The sequence below is a fragment of the Accipiter gentilis genome, chromosome 1 (assembly GCF_929443795.1).
Source record: "Accipiter gentilis chromosome 1, bAccGen1.1, whole genome shotgun sequence".
Lineage (NCBI taxonomy): Eukaryota > Metazoa > Chordata > Aves > Accipitriformes > Accipitridae > Astur > Astur gentilis.
In genome coordinates this window covers 24615465-24629446 of record NC_064880.1, presented here as the reverse complement: position 1 = coordinate 24629446, position 13982 = coordinate 24615465, and the positions used below count along the sequence as shown (strand labels likewise).

Genomic DNA, 13982 nt, shown 5'->3' with positions numbered 1-13982 from the left:
TTCTTGCACTGGTTGCTTTCTTTGTTAGAGCTGGGGCTCTCTTTTACCATAATTTTATTGCATTTTAACTGCTTCAATGGATATGCTGTGGGCAGTAAGCACTGTGGAAGAAGGTAGGAGATCAATATCTGAACAACATTGCATTCCTGTACCTCGAATCAAGATAGCACATAGTTTTACAGGCTTTTTAAGAAGTTTTCAGAAATGAGGCAGTTTGTTAAATACATGCAAAAGAAACTCAAGTTCTTGTCATTTTTTTGTGCTTAGCATAACCAAAATCAAGCCTTTTTTTCAGTTGAAATAGTAGAAGCTTACATTGTCTTAAAGTGGAAACTTAAGCTATGCATTATCTTGTAGGGAACTGACAGTTTGGATGGGTTGCTCTGAGGAAGGAAAGACTACATTTCATCTTTTCCTCTCCCTCTTTCTCTGCCATCTTCAGCAGCTGACCTGAGCAGCTCTGAGAAAGTATTTCTTTAAAGGATAAATATAGGCAGAATACGGTTGACAGATGCCCTGAGAATTGCCCTGTAACTGGAAAATAGCTCCTACTGGGCCTATCTGGAGGGGCACGTGAGAACAGAACGCACGAACAGTGCAGTACTGTGAGCCCACGAGATTGCCTCAGCCCATGAAGATTGTATTTCAGGGACATGAATTGATGTGGTCTGAGGATGGAGAGGGAGCTGAATCAATCTTTTCTTTTCCTGTTCTTCCTTGTAAAAATAGTAATAAAATCAACCAAACAAAACACTTTCCTTGAGTGAAGCATATTAGAAAGATGCACACTTTTAAAAGCTACAGGAGAGAAGGGAGTGGAAAATTATATTCTGTCATGGTTATAATAGATACCTACAGGATAAACAGAGCGCCAGCCATGTTAAACCTTTTATAATTTCAAAAGGAGAATTCAAGTTAGATGTATTTGCCTCTCTGACACAAGCCCTTCAGAGCACTAGTTTAAGAAGAGCCTTTTGCTCACTAAAGACAGGGAACATCAGTAAGTTGGAGTTAACAGTTAAAATCCTTAAAGATGTCTAAAGCTGATCTGAGCTTCAAATACTTTCTTTCTGATGTCTGAGTTCAGTCTTGTAAGATCTGTAAGGTTTTTTCCTCCTCAGTGTTTCTCTCATTCAGATGATTTATTTTTCCTTGTGTTGATCTGTAGAGGATGACATGCAGATTGATGAGAAGTGTGTCGAAACAGGTAACTGAATTCACTTGAGATTATTCTATTTGCTTCAAAGTAGTAGCTAGTTAAAGCCTTGTTTTGTTCTCCAGATAAAAACATTCATTCTCCTAGTGAACTTAATGGTAGAAAATTCTATTTTTCATACCATGGAAACTTCATCCTATATTAGTGTATTAAAATGAGCTGTTTGCAGTTCTAGTGTACAGTGCTTATAGTGAAGTGTTGTGCTGAAAAGAGGAACCACCCCCAAAATACACGCCTGAATGAGATCCGGCCTCTTTAATTCAGGGTTTTGACTGGACTGTAATGTTACCATAGTTTTGGCCTAATGTAGATTTAATGCCACAGATGATTGTAGTCTTGAATAACCCACACAATTGGTTGCCAGGAAACTGATCTCGGGAGAATACGTACTGAGCAAGAATAGTTTTTTACATGTAAATAGTACTTGTGAAGACGCTTAGCTTGACTTGCTCCTTAAAGCAGTATAGCTCATTCTTCCTTCTCCTGAGATAATTCAGAAAGCTCTGTGGAGAGATGTGATCTTGTAGAACTGGGTGGAGAGAGACCAGGCAGTTCATTCAAGTATGGCAAGCTGTATTTTGCTACTTCAGTGTAGAGGAAGTGGGGAAAGTATGTGTGAGACAGACTGATTGATAGGAGCTGGAAAATTGATTTCTGATCCTGAAAATCTATAGGAGGAAAATAATTACATTTTGAATTTATTTTAATATCTTTGCTATCTGGATTACTAAACAAGATGAAGAAACATTTGAGTCTGGTAAGTTCCTCTGACCTATCTCCAAATTCCTTGCTACTGTTCTGCTGAGAAAAGGGTGTCCAGAGACAAGCATCTTAAAAACAAGCAGGTGACAAAAACAGAATGCCATTTTAGCTTTAGAAGCTATTCTGGCTTGAAAAGCCATTATGTAAAATCCTGTTGCCTTAAGTCTTCCTCTTGCTCTTTGATTACTTTAGTAGTGATGTTTTTGTCCTGTTATCCCACAGTGTGAGTGTTTCTTCTTGTGCATCAGTACCAGATCTGTTTATCAAATCCTAATCAGTTATACCCGTGCAAGCTGTGACAGCAGGGGCTGCACTGATGTCAGTGGATAATTGGATTACCTTAGGGTAACGGGAGGCCTAAGCATCCCCAGCGTCTGTAGGAGTTGATGTGGTAAAGAGGAGAACCGTTTTGGATTCCCGATTGTGTGCAAGGCTGACATACATGAAACAAAAACGCTTAATGAATGATTTATGTGTAAGACATACAATAAATCAGTGCTTTTTTCTTTTTTTTAACCAAGGTGGTTTGGGGGGTTGGTTGGTTTTTTTTGTTTTTTTTTTTTTTTTTTTTTTTAGGGAACAGCTACCTATTTACAGTACATTCAGAGTTCTGCACAACTGAAGTTGTCTAAAATAAGTAATTTTTCCACTAAAATAAATCTAGTACTGCTAAACTTCTTGTTTGAGATATTTGGTAATCTTGTGGAGAAGATGTCATTCCACCTTACACTTGCTCTTCTCCACAAGGTTCCTACTTGCCGGTCAGATCTTCTCCTCTTATCACAAGTGGTTCATTCTCTTCCACCTCTTAAGCAATGCCCAAAGCTTTTAAGACAGAACCATCAGGTCTACAGGGCAGTCTTTTGTTTTCAGGCTAGGATGTTTCTGATAACTGTACTTGGGGATTGCTCTTGCAAATCCTATTCACTACTCAGTGCTGAGTCAGCTCTCTGCTATATCCAGACAGTCGGAGGAATGAAGGTGCAAATATTTGCTATCCTACATTTTACTTTAACCAGTAGTTGAACATCTGTGTGATGTATTTTGCAAGTACAATACTGACATAGATGCTGTAGCTGAGAGTCTCATTCTTTGGGAATTTAGAATTTATGCTCAAACAGGCATATTTTAGATTTAAAGCCTGCAGTACCTGTTCCCTAAACTTCCTAAATGCATTGGATGATGCTGGTTGGATTTTTTTTTTAATCTTAGTATAGACTGTCTTCTCAAAACTAATTGTTTTATGTCTGTCTCCATCTAAATGTGCAGAGGAGCTTAAAGAAGGTAACACAAACTTTTTTCTCCCTGTATCCTGTAAGCAGTAATCTATTAGAATTTATCTGTGTTTATTCCATTACCAAGAACTACCACTCTTCTTACAACACCCAGTAGCTGAATTGCTTGTTCCCTGTAGGATTCCACACTGCAGTCCATACCATAGGACAGAGGGTAGATAAAGCAGAAATGCTCAAAAAGATTTGAATGACAGCTCAAAAGACCTGAAGATAGAAATTATACAGGCATATGTCAGCTGAATAGTATTCTGAATGAGCAGTTTTGTGCCGAGTATTTTTTTTCTACGGTCATAAACAAGGATTTGTTAGTACATATAGAAATGTAGGAATAAAACTGTATTTTAAAGGACCAAGTAGTGCAGAGTGTACAGATGGGAAAGAAGAGTAACTAAGATGCATCTAATTTTGTTTTGATACTTGCATGCTTATGAGATAACTGTCAATCAAAAGAATGTAGTGCTAAAAGATGATACATTTCATGCTTTGCAAATGAAAATAATGTTCTTGCCTTGGAACAATCATTGCCTTTAAAGATATGCCTATGTATTCTGTATCTTATTCTTGCTTTAACAAGGCCTAAATAAAGGGAATACACAGCTTGGATAACTACATGCCTGATTACAGGAAAATTAGGAGTCCTTTTTGAAAGGAAATCTAAACACTGCTGACACCATTTTTTTTCCCTTAGTTGTTTTCAAATCACTTTATAAAATAGTTTCTAAACTGTTGCAGCATTAATCTATTGGGAAATGGGTATTTTTGAGCCTTAAAGGAGATATTTCATTTTAAAAGAAAACCCAAACCATATAGAGATTTAGAAGGCTCACCTGAATGGTTAAGCCTTCACAAGGAACAGCATGAGAACGGGGACAAAGAATTGGAGAAACAGATTAGTCTGGGATGTTGGAGTACAGATATTACTGATTCAAAGATAATTAAAAAGAAGTAATAAAATCAGGTCTTCATTCTGCCTGAAAGGTCTGAGCAGATACATGTTGCATTTTCCAAGCATGCTATTGGGCAGAAACTGAGTTATAAATTTTTTATTTCTGATTTTGTGCTACTGACTTGTTGGTTATTGTAATGTTTAACTAAATAATTCTTGTAAGCTAGGTTACACCTGAAAAGCTTAAATTATGTGGAGTTTTTTTCACGAGAAGTATTTCAAAACATTGTCTGGTATCTAGTTATCTTAGGAATGAAACAAATAAAATCTTGAGTTTCAAATCTAATTTAGAAAATACCAAGACTTTCTAAGTTTAAATTTTCTCTTACATAAATATTGGTCCTTTGAATTGGTCATTGATCATGTCAAATATTTGAGTATTTCATGTTATGGAGTATTGTGCTTTTTTTATTAGATTAGGCATGGTACTTCCATATGTTTACTGAAACACTTTCATTTGGGATCAGCAATAATTGTTAGCCATCTAACTCTTAAGCTTTCACTGTTCCTTTTTTTTATTTCATGAGTATTTGTTCTTCCTATTCTAGAAGAGGAAGAATTTGGTGAATTTGGTCAACGAGTCTTTATTGGTACGCAATGACTAAAGATAAGTAAGATGTTTGGGGTTTGATCTAGATTAAGTGCTTGTCTGAAGTTAAATCTAAAGACATACTGCACTGAATTCTACCTACTCTGTCTTCCAAACTTCAAGAAGTCGCTTTCCTCCTACTAATGCTTGTTCTCCTCCATTTAAATCTCTCTTCTGTTAGGCTTCTACTGAGACCTGGCCACCACTATTTTAAATTGACTGGCTGTTAAGATTTCCCTTACTTCATGATTTATTTTGCTAGAGCGTAATGTTGTCTATCATCCATTAAGAATAATCATGAGGGCTTTCATTAGAAAAGTAGACCTAAAAGTGAGGTTTTCAGAGTTGGATGGTATGGTGGAGCAACAAACCTATCCCTGTTACTAAACCACAGTGACCTTTAAAATATTTGGATTCATTCTGGAGGCTGGAGCAAGCATTCCATACTTGCTTTAGGAGAGTAAACCAGCTACACTATCAAAAAACAGTTGACCTGTTCCCCAGTGATGCTTTATGTGGCCAGAAACTTCTCCTTTGGCTTGTTTTGGGGGGATCTTTTGGGGGTCTTTGATTCTGGGTTAATTTTCAGGTGACTTTCAGTGAGATTTGACCTCCTTTTTAGCTGTCTTTTAATACTCACCAGTTCTACCAAGCTGACATACCAAGTGCAGCAATGAAATTCACCCTGCAAAAAGCTCAAAAAAACAGTATGTTGTGTGGCTTAGAAACAGACACTCTAGACTAAAGAACTAGTTGCCTGTATCTCAGGTGTATTTTCAGTACTGATGTATTTGCCCCTTACAGCTGGTTTCCGTAGAAGTATGCGCCTGTGTCGCAGGAAATCCCGGACTAACCAGCAGTCGTGTTACACTCGGTGCCCCAGCAGCTGTTACAGCACTCTTGCAGCTCCATATGAAGAGGTGGTTAGGTACCAGCGGCACCCAGCAGACCGCAACAGACTAATTATACTTGTGGGTAAGAGGTTAATTACTTTCTCATGCAAATTTCAGAACCTGTAACAGAGGGAAGGAAGCAGTCAGTCATGGTCTGATCCACTGAGGTTTCCTGCTGCTGACTGCAGTGGTTGCAAGACTGTGCAGGTAGCTCTCAAAGCAGTACATCAAGAATGATTGTAATCTGACCCCATTATTGGTTTTAAAGTTTGATGTATGTGTCATCTTCTTTGCTTGAGATAGCGAATGTTGAAAAAAACCAAAAAGTCCTTAGAAGAAGCCATACAGTTATGAATGGTGATTGATAATGAATTTTATTAGGGAAATGGTTCAGTTTTATATTCAGTTGGGACTTGTACAGAAACTGATGAGAAAACATTTGTAACTTACATGGAGGCATTTCTACAGCTAGTGTTAAATGCATGGATATGGCAATGGTAAGAATGTTTAAAATTAAACTCCAGACTAGAAAAATCTCAATCTTGGGCAGTAGGGAAAGTTAAAAAGATGTCTTTAATAATGCTTGCTATAGGAAATACTGTATTAAGTGGGCTGCAGGCTCTCAAGTAGTCTTTAATGATAGTGACTGAAAGGAAGCTGTTGTTCTGCAGTGTTCCATGATCCTGATAAGGCAAACTGGGTAAAGGCAAGTCCATTGTCCTTTCTAAGTCTGGAAGTATTTGATAATAATTTTTTCTTTTAAAATGGTATTGCTGAGTTGCCTCCTGGGTATGACTATATTGCTGGGAAGTGATTTGTACCCTGAATCAATCAGGATGCTTCAGTCACTTCTGGTACATTTTTTGGAACTTATTTACATTTCATTTGTCTGTGTGCAATGTGTCAGAAAATGGGGGGTGTGCATGTAAAAAGTGCCTCTGTCAGTAATAGTCACTTTTCTAACTTTTCAGGTCCTGCAGGAGTTGGTGTGAATGAGCTAAGGCGAAGGCTTATCGCAAGTAACCCACGGGAGTTTCAAAGTGCCATACCTCGTATGTAACGTTCTTCCTCTTTCTCCCACTACCTCCTTCAAACATGATTAGGAAATGTCAGGTACCTCCCTCTTGCCTTTGTGTATTCATACACTCTTTGCTGTGTGGCTGTTATTTCAGCTCTGCTGCAAGCCAGAGTCATTTGCTTTTATAAGGGTTAGTTTAAATATGATCTTTCTCCTTATTTTGGCAAATCAGCCAAAGCTATTTTCAAGTTACAGCTCCTGAAACTGTTAAAGCTTTATGTAGCAGTAGATTATCTGCATGATTTTGTTTAATCTTGATGTTTGTTTTTCCTAGATTTAAAAATGTTTCTTAGGGATATTGTAAGTTCATAGTGTTTAAGCGATCAGATATGCGAGTGAAGGCAACAGAAGTTGGTGCTTAATAGGCTTTGCAGCTTTCCTTATTAGCCTTCAAGTCTCAGAGGAGACTTACACAGCTTAATTTCTGACGTAATAACTGAAATTGTTTCTACCTGTGCTTATTTGGTTCATGCGATTTGGATAACCAAACGGGAAATGTATGAATCAGAAGCTGGCTGAAAATTCAGTAATTCTTTTGTGCTTAAGATCCCAGATATGGGGAAGGTGCAAGTGTGGAAAGGCTTGTGGGACTTTTCTGAATTAACTTCAATCAATTTTACCTCAGAGGACTAAAAGAAGTTGTGCAACTGGTTCCAAAGCAGTTCCTGATTGGTTTGAGTCGCAGATATTTGGATTAAACCGCTCTCCTTCCATTCCAAGAAATACAGATGTGCTTTGCTGATTTTCAAGGACTTGCCACTGGGCGACCAGTAGAGTAGACAAAGCTTTTGCTCTGGATTAACAAATTGAAACAACTGACTTTATTACTTACAAAAATACTGATTTATCGTTCTTCATGAAAGTTGTCTCATTTTCGTTTATAAAATTACTGGAATTTACTTGCAGTTGATTTTGGCTTTGTATGTGTGTGTCTGCCTATCTCCTTTCAGACACCACTCGTGTTCAGAAGAGTTACGAAATGAATGGTCGTGAATATCACTACGTATCAAAGGAAACTTTTGAAAACATGGTGTATAGCCACAGGTAAGTAGGAAAGATGAAATAAACTTTTGTAACTTAAAATGTAACATGATGTAAGAAAAGACAGTTTTGTAGTTAGGTCCCAAGTCTGGGCTTCTCCACTCATACTTACCCAAATTTACACCACACATACATAGTAAAACTACTTGAGCCCGTTGCTTCAAAAACTGTGTTTGTGCAGTTGCAAATAAGCTCCTCTACAATTAAATCTCAGAATCCTAAAAGAAAGTGGGATCTCCAGTCCTGAGCTCATTTGGTGTGCTTGTAAGCTGAGTTTAACTCTCCTAGAAACCAGACAGTTCTCTAAAATTGAGCCGTGAGTCAGACCTGTTCCTGATCTACAACTCCATTGCAGAATCTCTCCAGTGATGGCATCTCCATGTAAGCAGCTGAACTGTAAGGGCCAAACTTTCAGAAGTGTCTGCTCCTTACTATGCATCAATAATTCCTCTAAGACACACCAACTCAGCACCTGAAGCTACACCCCTTGAGCTGTGCCAAGTGCTTTCAGATTTTCTGATTTATGAAGTTATTTGTACTATATAAATGACAAGCATTTTATCATTAGAATCACAACCTCTAAAGATGTAATTTGTAACAACAAGATGAGTAAAAAACACATGCTTTGGAGATGTCAAACTGTAATGGTTCTGATTTTGTGCCCAGTGTAGTGGGAAAGAGCAAAGGTGGAGGTTGTTCATCAGTGTTCTCTATGTTCTATGATCATGCAGTCTTGATCACTGGATTACCTTTGAAGATTTCACCCTTAAATGGAACCTTTTTGAGACTCAAGTGCTCTTTCATTTTCCTTCTTCCTCACCGCTGTTGCAGAATGCTGGAATATGGGGAATACAAAGGGTACCTGTATGGTACCAGTATTGATGCAGTGCGAACAGTCCTTGATGAAGGGAAGATCTGTGTAATAGATTTAGAACCACAGGTGAGTTGTAAAGGGCCAGGGAATCTAGATTCCCTGTCTCCTAGAAGGAAAAATAATTCTCTGTACGTTCTTGAGCTATTGGAACAGTGTTAGTTGCTTTGTCTTGTTTTTCACTCTAGCTCATGGTGCTTATTAATAATAGATCATTCTTTGCATGGGTCTTGGTGGGGGGATACTACAGTGACAAGTATGTACAGGTCAGTATAGTTCATTTGTTTCCAAGTCAGCAGCTGCATTATCAGGTGGAATAGTAGAGAAATGAGTTTTCATACTTGCTTAAAGCAAGGATTATTCTTTCATGTGGAGACTGTTGCATGGGATTTCCTCCTCCTCCTACAAGCTCTCTTAGTTGAGAGTTCTGTCCTTCCGTTAGCAATCTCTGAACACCCTTTGGTAAAAGCAGCAACTATTAAAGTAATTGAGCAAAAGCAGGGATTATATCATGCATCTATTTCTCTTCAGAAGTAACTTAACAGCTGGGAGTAGGCTGCTGGTGCACATGACCAAACAGCTCCACAAGAACCTCCAGCGAGTGCTTGCGGTGTAGACAACTGCTCATCTAGGGACCACAGCTTGTAGAAGTTTACTATTATGAGAAAGGGCAGCTTGCACACATGCCCTAGCAGATATTGGCAAGAGGTGCTTCAAATACTAGGGTGATTACCGGATGTTTCTATACTGGGCATTGCACAAAAAAATTCAAATGCAATCTTTGCATTCTTCTGGTGTTTTTTTTCTTAATTACTTTTATTACCTCTAACATTTTCAGAAATACTTAGCATGCTAATCTTTTCACTTAGACAGTATTCACTTTTTTCTTCTATCTTTGCATTGAATTTGCTGATGAAGAAAAGACTAATAAAGGCCTGAGTTTGTAAATAGCTAAGAGACTTAAAGCTGTGTCTAGCAAAATGTTACTAAACTTCTCTGAATTACTTGCATATTTAGTACTTAGGAGTTAGGCTACTGGGTTTCAACATCTCTTCTAACTGAATGTAAAGAGACACTGTAACTCAGTAACTTTTAGAGACTTTGCTCTAATTATGCAGAGCCAGTGTAGTCAGTCTTAAGTTAGCAGTGGTTTGTGCTGTTTAAAATAGAAGTTAAGTTACAAGACCTGTGGGTTTCTAGTCAAAATCCAAACCACTATAAGGGGCAGATTAGGCCACACTTTAGTCTTCACTTAAGATCTAAAAAAGTCCTTGGATTTCTTCTGCTACACTTCTAAACAAAAGTGAGAAGGGGGAGGGGAAATGTAATCTCGTATCCTGGTTTCAGCTGGGATAGAGTTAATTGTCTTCCTAGTAGCTGGTAAGGTGCTATGTTTTGAGTTCAGTATAGGAAGAATGTTGGTAACACTGATGTTTTCAGTTGTTGCTAAGTAGTGTTTACACTGAAGTCAAGGATTTTTTCAGCTTCTGATGCCCAGCCAGTGAGAAAGCTGGAGGGGCACAAGAAGTTGGCACAGGACAGAGGCAGGGCAGCTGACCAAAACTGGCCAACGGGGTATTCCATACCATGGGATGTCACAGCTACTATAGGAACTGGGGGGAGTGGGGGCGGGGGTCTCACTGCTTGGGGACTAACTGGGTGTCAATTGGCAGCTGGTGAGCAATTGCACTGTGCATCATTTGTACATTCCAATCCTTTTATCATTGCTGGTGTCACTATTAGTGCTAGTATTATCATTATTAGTTTCTTCTTTTTATATTCCATTAAACTGTTCTTATCTCAACCCACAAGTTTTACTACTTTTCCCAGTTTTCTCCCCGCTCCCACTGGGTGCTGTGGTGCTTAGTTGCTGGCTGGGGTTAAACCATGACATCTTGCTACTTGAACAGATGTGCCATTATCAGTGTTTTAGGCTATGAGTTTAAAGGACAAGTTTGGGGAAGGGTATGAAGTAATGGCTCATAGCTATTCTTCAGTAACTGCTGTGAGGTAGGAGAATTACTGCTGAGTTGCATATTTGTATTTTAAATCTGGTGGCTTGGCCAACTTTACATGCTGTGCTTTTTTTTCCTTTTTTTTTTTTCCTAGTTCCCTCCACAGCTCTGCAGTAGCTTATTAGCATCAGGGAAAGTTACACAAACAAATATTTCCAAAAGCAGGATACTTTCTTCCCGTATGGAGCAATAAAGGTGTAGTTGTTCCAAAGGTAGCTCCCCAGCACTTTAAAAATGAATCTGAAATCTGGTTTTTTATGTTGTTGATTGTAGAGATCTGTTAACGACAGTGTCCCATCGCTCACTGGAGTTGAAAGCAACTCCTAATAAGGTTACCAAGCAGAATTTAGTGATTGTTATACTACCATTGTTAACAATGTCTGGTCCAGGGATTATTAGTGAGGTCATTTTAAAGTAGGTATTCCTGAAAAAGACTACTGGAGATAGTAGCATGGAGATAACAGCATGTTGTAAACAATTGGCTTTTTATGGGAGTAAAACTGGGATGAATACACTTGAAATACTTTAACTTTTTTTTACTCTTAATTTGCAGGGCATACAAGTAGCCCGGACTCATGAATTAAAGCCCTACATTATATTTATCAAGCCATCCAGCATAAACTGCATGAGGCAGACTCGTAAAAATGCCAGGATCATTACAGATTATTATGTGAACATGAAATTCAAGGTGAGATTTGGGAGTAGAAGATACTCAGTTTATTATTCTGGGATTCTGTGTTTAGAACATAATGCATTCTACTGTGTTACTATGTTAACTCTTTTAAAAAAAGATTATTGTGTCTTTAGGATCATATCTAAGTTATTCTTGTCTTTTTCTGTTTGGTTTGTTGGGATTTTTTTTCCCTGTCCAGATTAGCTATGAAGCGGAAGGGTTGTAATTTGCACCTGGGTGATTGAGGCATTTTACTTCAAAATGTCTTTAAAGGAGAGGCTATTTTTTATATTCTTGTTTTAATTAACTGCCTTGTGACAAGATTTGAGTCAACACATACATTTACTGTTTGCACTGGAATACCTGTAATGCGCTTCATTCAGTAATTAAATTATTTTTTCATGTAGTTATAAGAATGTATTGTTATTTCATGTAAGCTAAATGACAGTATCAATATGAATTCTATACTAAGTTCAATAGGTAAAAAAAATCCTGCTTGTAGGAAACGCATATCTTGTATTTACAATGTGTCTGGTACATTGTCACAATTGTTTCCATGCAAATTATAATCAAGTTTAGCATCTTAAAACTTTGGAGACCTCAGTCCATAACCATGGAAAACATGGAAATGAATCATGATTGCTATGGCAGAAACAAACATGAACACTGGGGAAATAAACTAAAATGTAGAACGAGAACACAAGTGTTAGTGGATTTGCCTTTCAGTTCCTAACATCCTCTGTCAGCAGGATAACCTTTTTGGGGCAAATGGAGCATACTGAAACAGAAGGTATTTCCTTGAGAAGGATATGGCAGTCAGCTCTGTTTGAGAGACTTGGAACTGACTGCAGCAGTCGTAAATGAAATAAAGTACACAGGCACTATCTATTCACCTCTTGTTTACATGGCCCAAGGTGTTCTGTAGGTGCCATGCAGGTATGTTTCTCTACACAACACAAAAGCTTTTGTCGACTTACTCTGTGTCTCGCAGGAAGAAGATTTACAGGAGATGGAAGATTCGGCTAAGAAAATGGAAGCCCAGTTTGGTCAGTTCTTTGATCAAGTGATTGTGAATGACAATTTACAAGAAGCATCTGCACAGCTGCTGTCTGCAGTCCATCGTGCACAGGATGAGCCCCAGTGGGTCCCTGCAATATGGATATGCTCAGACACTCAGCCCTAATTCTGAGCAGCAGGCAGCTTCAGAAAGATTACAGCTTATGTTTTACTTGAATAATCCTAATGTCAGGATTGCAAGAATTTATCTTTGTATGTGAGGGATTTGAAAGAGGATTAGCAAAGAAGCTGTTACAGGAGATATAATCATACTATGTTCTGTGTAGCTCTTCAGCTTTTTATGTTACAGTTGCATCCACTTTTGTACAAAAAAAGGAAATATTGTGAGCGCTCAATTACAAGAATAAAGAAAAATCTATTTTGTTGCATATATGTGCATAATTTACTCGTACATAGCTATGGAAAAGTCCTTTCCTTTCTATCATGGTCATTCTGGTACTGTGATACCTGTACATTCTGAAAGCCTTACTGATAAATGATACTCAGTCAATACTCAGTCTAGAGCATGCTCTTTTAGCATGCTGTCTTTGAGCAAAGAGTGTTATTTATGAAGGTATTGCTTTGCTGCTTATCCTTTTTACTTTTTAAGACAGGAGCAGAGTGGTGTTGTCACAATAAAAATTACTCTAGAACCTACAGTTACCTTCACAATACATGTAGCATGTATCTTCTTTTGTTCCATCAACTCAAGTGAGTAAAAGCTCATAGAATGTGGACTTACCAAAGAAGGAAATTGTCAGAAGCCCATTTCCTATTGGCTTGCTGTACAGTAGCACGCTCATTCTCATCAAATGGTGCAGTGCTTGTGGCAAACAAGTTTCTCACCCTCTTCACCTCATGTTGCAGCTGTCTTGTCCCCTGAGGAACACAGATGATTATTCTGTTGGTCTACCTCACCTTGAAGGAAAATCAACAGAAGCAATTTAAAGAGTCTATAAAGAGATTATTCAAAGCCAAATATTGCAGCTACCACCATACCTTCTTGTTCTAATGTCAGGCCTAGTACTCCTTGTTTAGAGGTAAAATAGTGGAGAGACCAGAGTCCCAACATGTCACTGGTGTGGGGTAAGTACAGGTAGAGGGTGAGACTGGTGCCAGCTCTGTGCTGCTGGTCCATGACCAGCTGCCTGTTTCTGCTGCCTAGTCCAGCATTTGTCCGCTCTTTCTCCTTTCCTGTTTTTCATGTGTTTGCTTACAGACAGATCTCCTTTCACTATTAGAAAAGAGCAGTGTTCTCATTACAGATGCATTTGCTTCCTGTCCGTTTGTGCTGGAACAAAATCTGATCACATTTATTTTCTATTTTTTTTTCCCTTTCCCTTTACTGCGTGTAACTTCATTTTGCAAACTCTAGGAGGCTAGAAACCTCGTTTTTCCACTAACATGCATTTGATTTTGCTCGCCTGCAGCCCGAGGGACGAGGATCCCCGCCCGCGGCAGCAGCTGGCTCCGCGGCAGCAGCTGGCCCCGCGCCACCGCGCCGGGACGGGCTCGCTCTGCTGACGGAGCTGCCGAGGAGGACGCGA

At 38.6% G+C, this 13982-nt stretch overlaps 1 protein-coding gene across 4 annotated transcripts in view; it reads left to right on the top strand.

The window, feature by feature from the left end:
- MPP4 (MAGUK p55 scaffold protein 4) overlaps positions 1-13063 on the top strand; it is a 29822-nt gene extending 16759 nt beyond the window's left edge. For 3 of the 4 annotated variants that reach the window (XM_049819992.1, XM_049820162.1, XM_049819907.1), the window contains exons 12-22: positions 96-113; positions 1169-1207; positions 1953-1973; positions 3248-3262; positions 4768-4809; positions 5613-5783; positions 6673-6753; positions 7730-7823; positions 8652-8760; positions 11260-11394; positions 12371-13063. In XM_049819992.1, coding sequence (XP_049675949.1) covers positions 96-113; positions 1169-1207; positions 1953-1973; positions 3248-3262; positions 4768-4809; positions 5613-5783; positions 6673-6753; positions 7730-7823; positions 8652-8760; positions 11260-11394; positions 12371-12562 — 917 coding nt within the window. In that variant the 3' untranslated portion in view covers positions 12563-13063. The remainder of the gene's footprint in view (positions 1-95; positions 114-1168; positions 1208-1952; positions 1974-3247; positions 3263-4767; positions 4810-5612; positions 5784-6672; positions 6754-7729; positions 7824-8651; positions 8761-11259; positions 11395-12370) is intronic. The other variant, XM_049820078.1, reaches the window with a different exon arrangement.
- Positions 13064-13982: the final 919 nt, after the last annotated feature.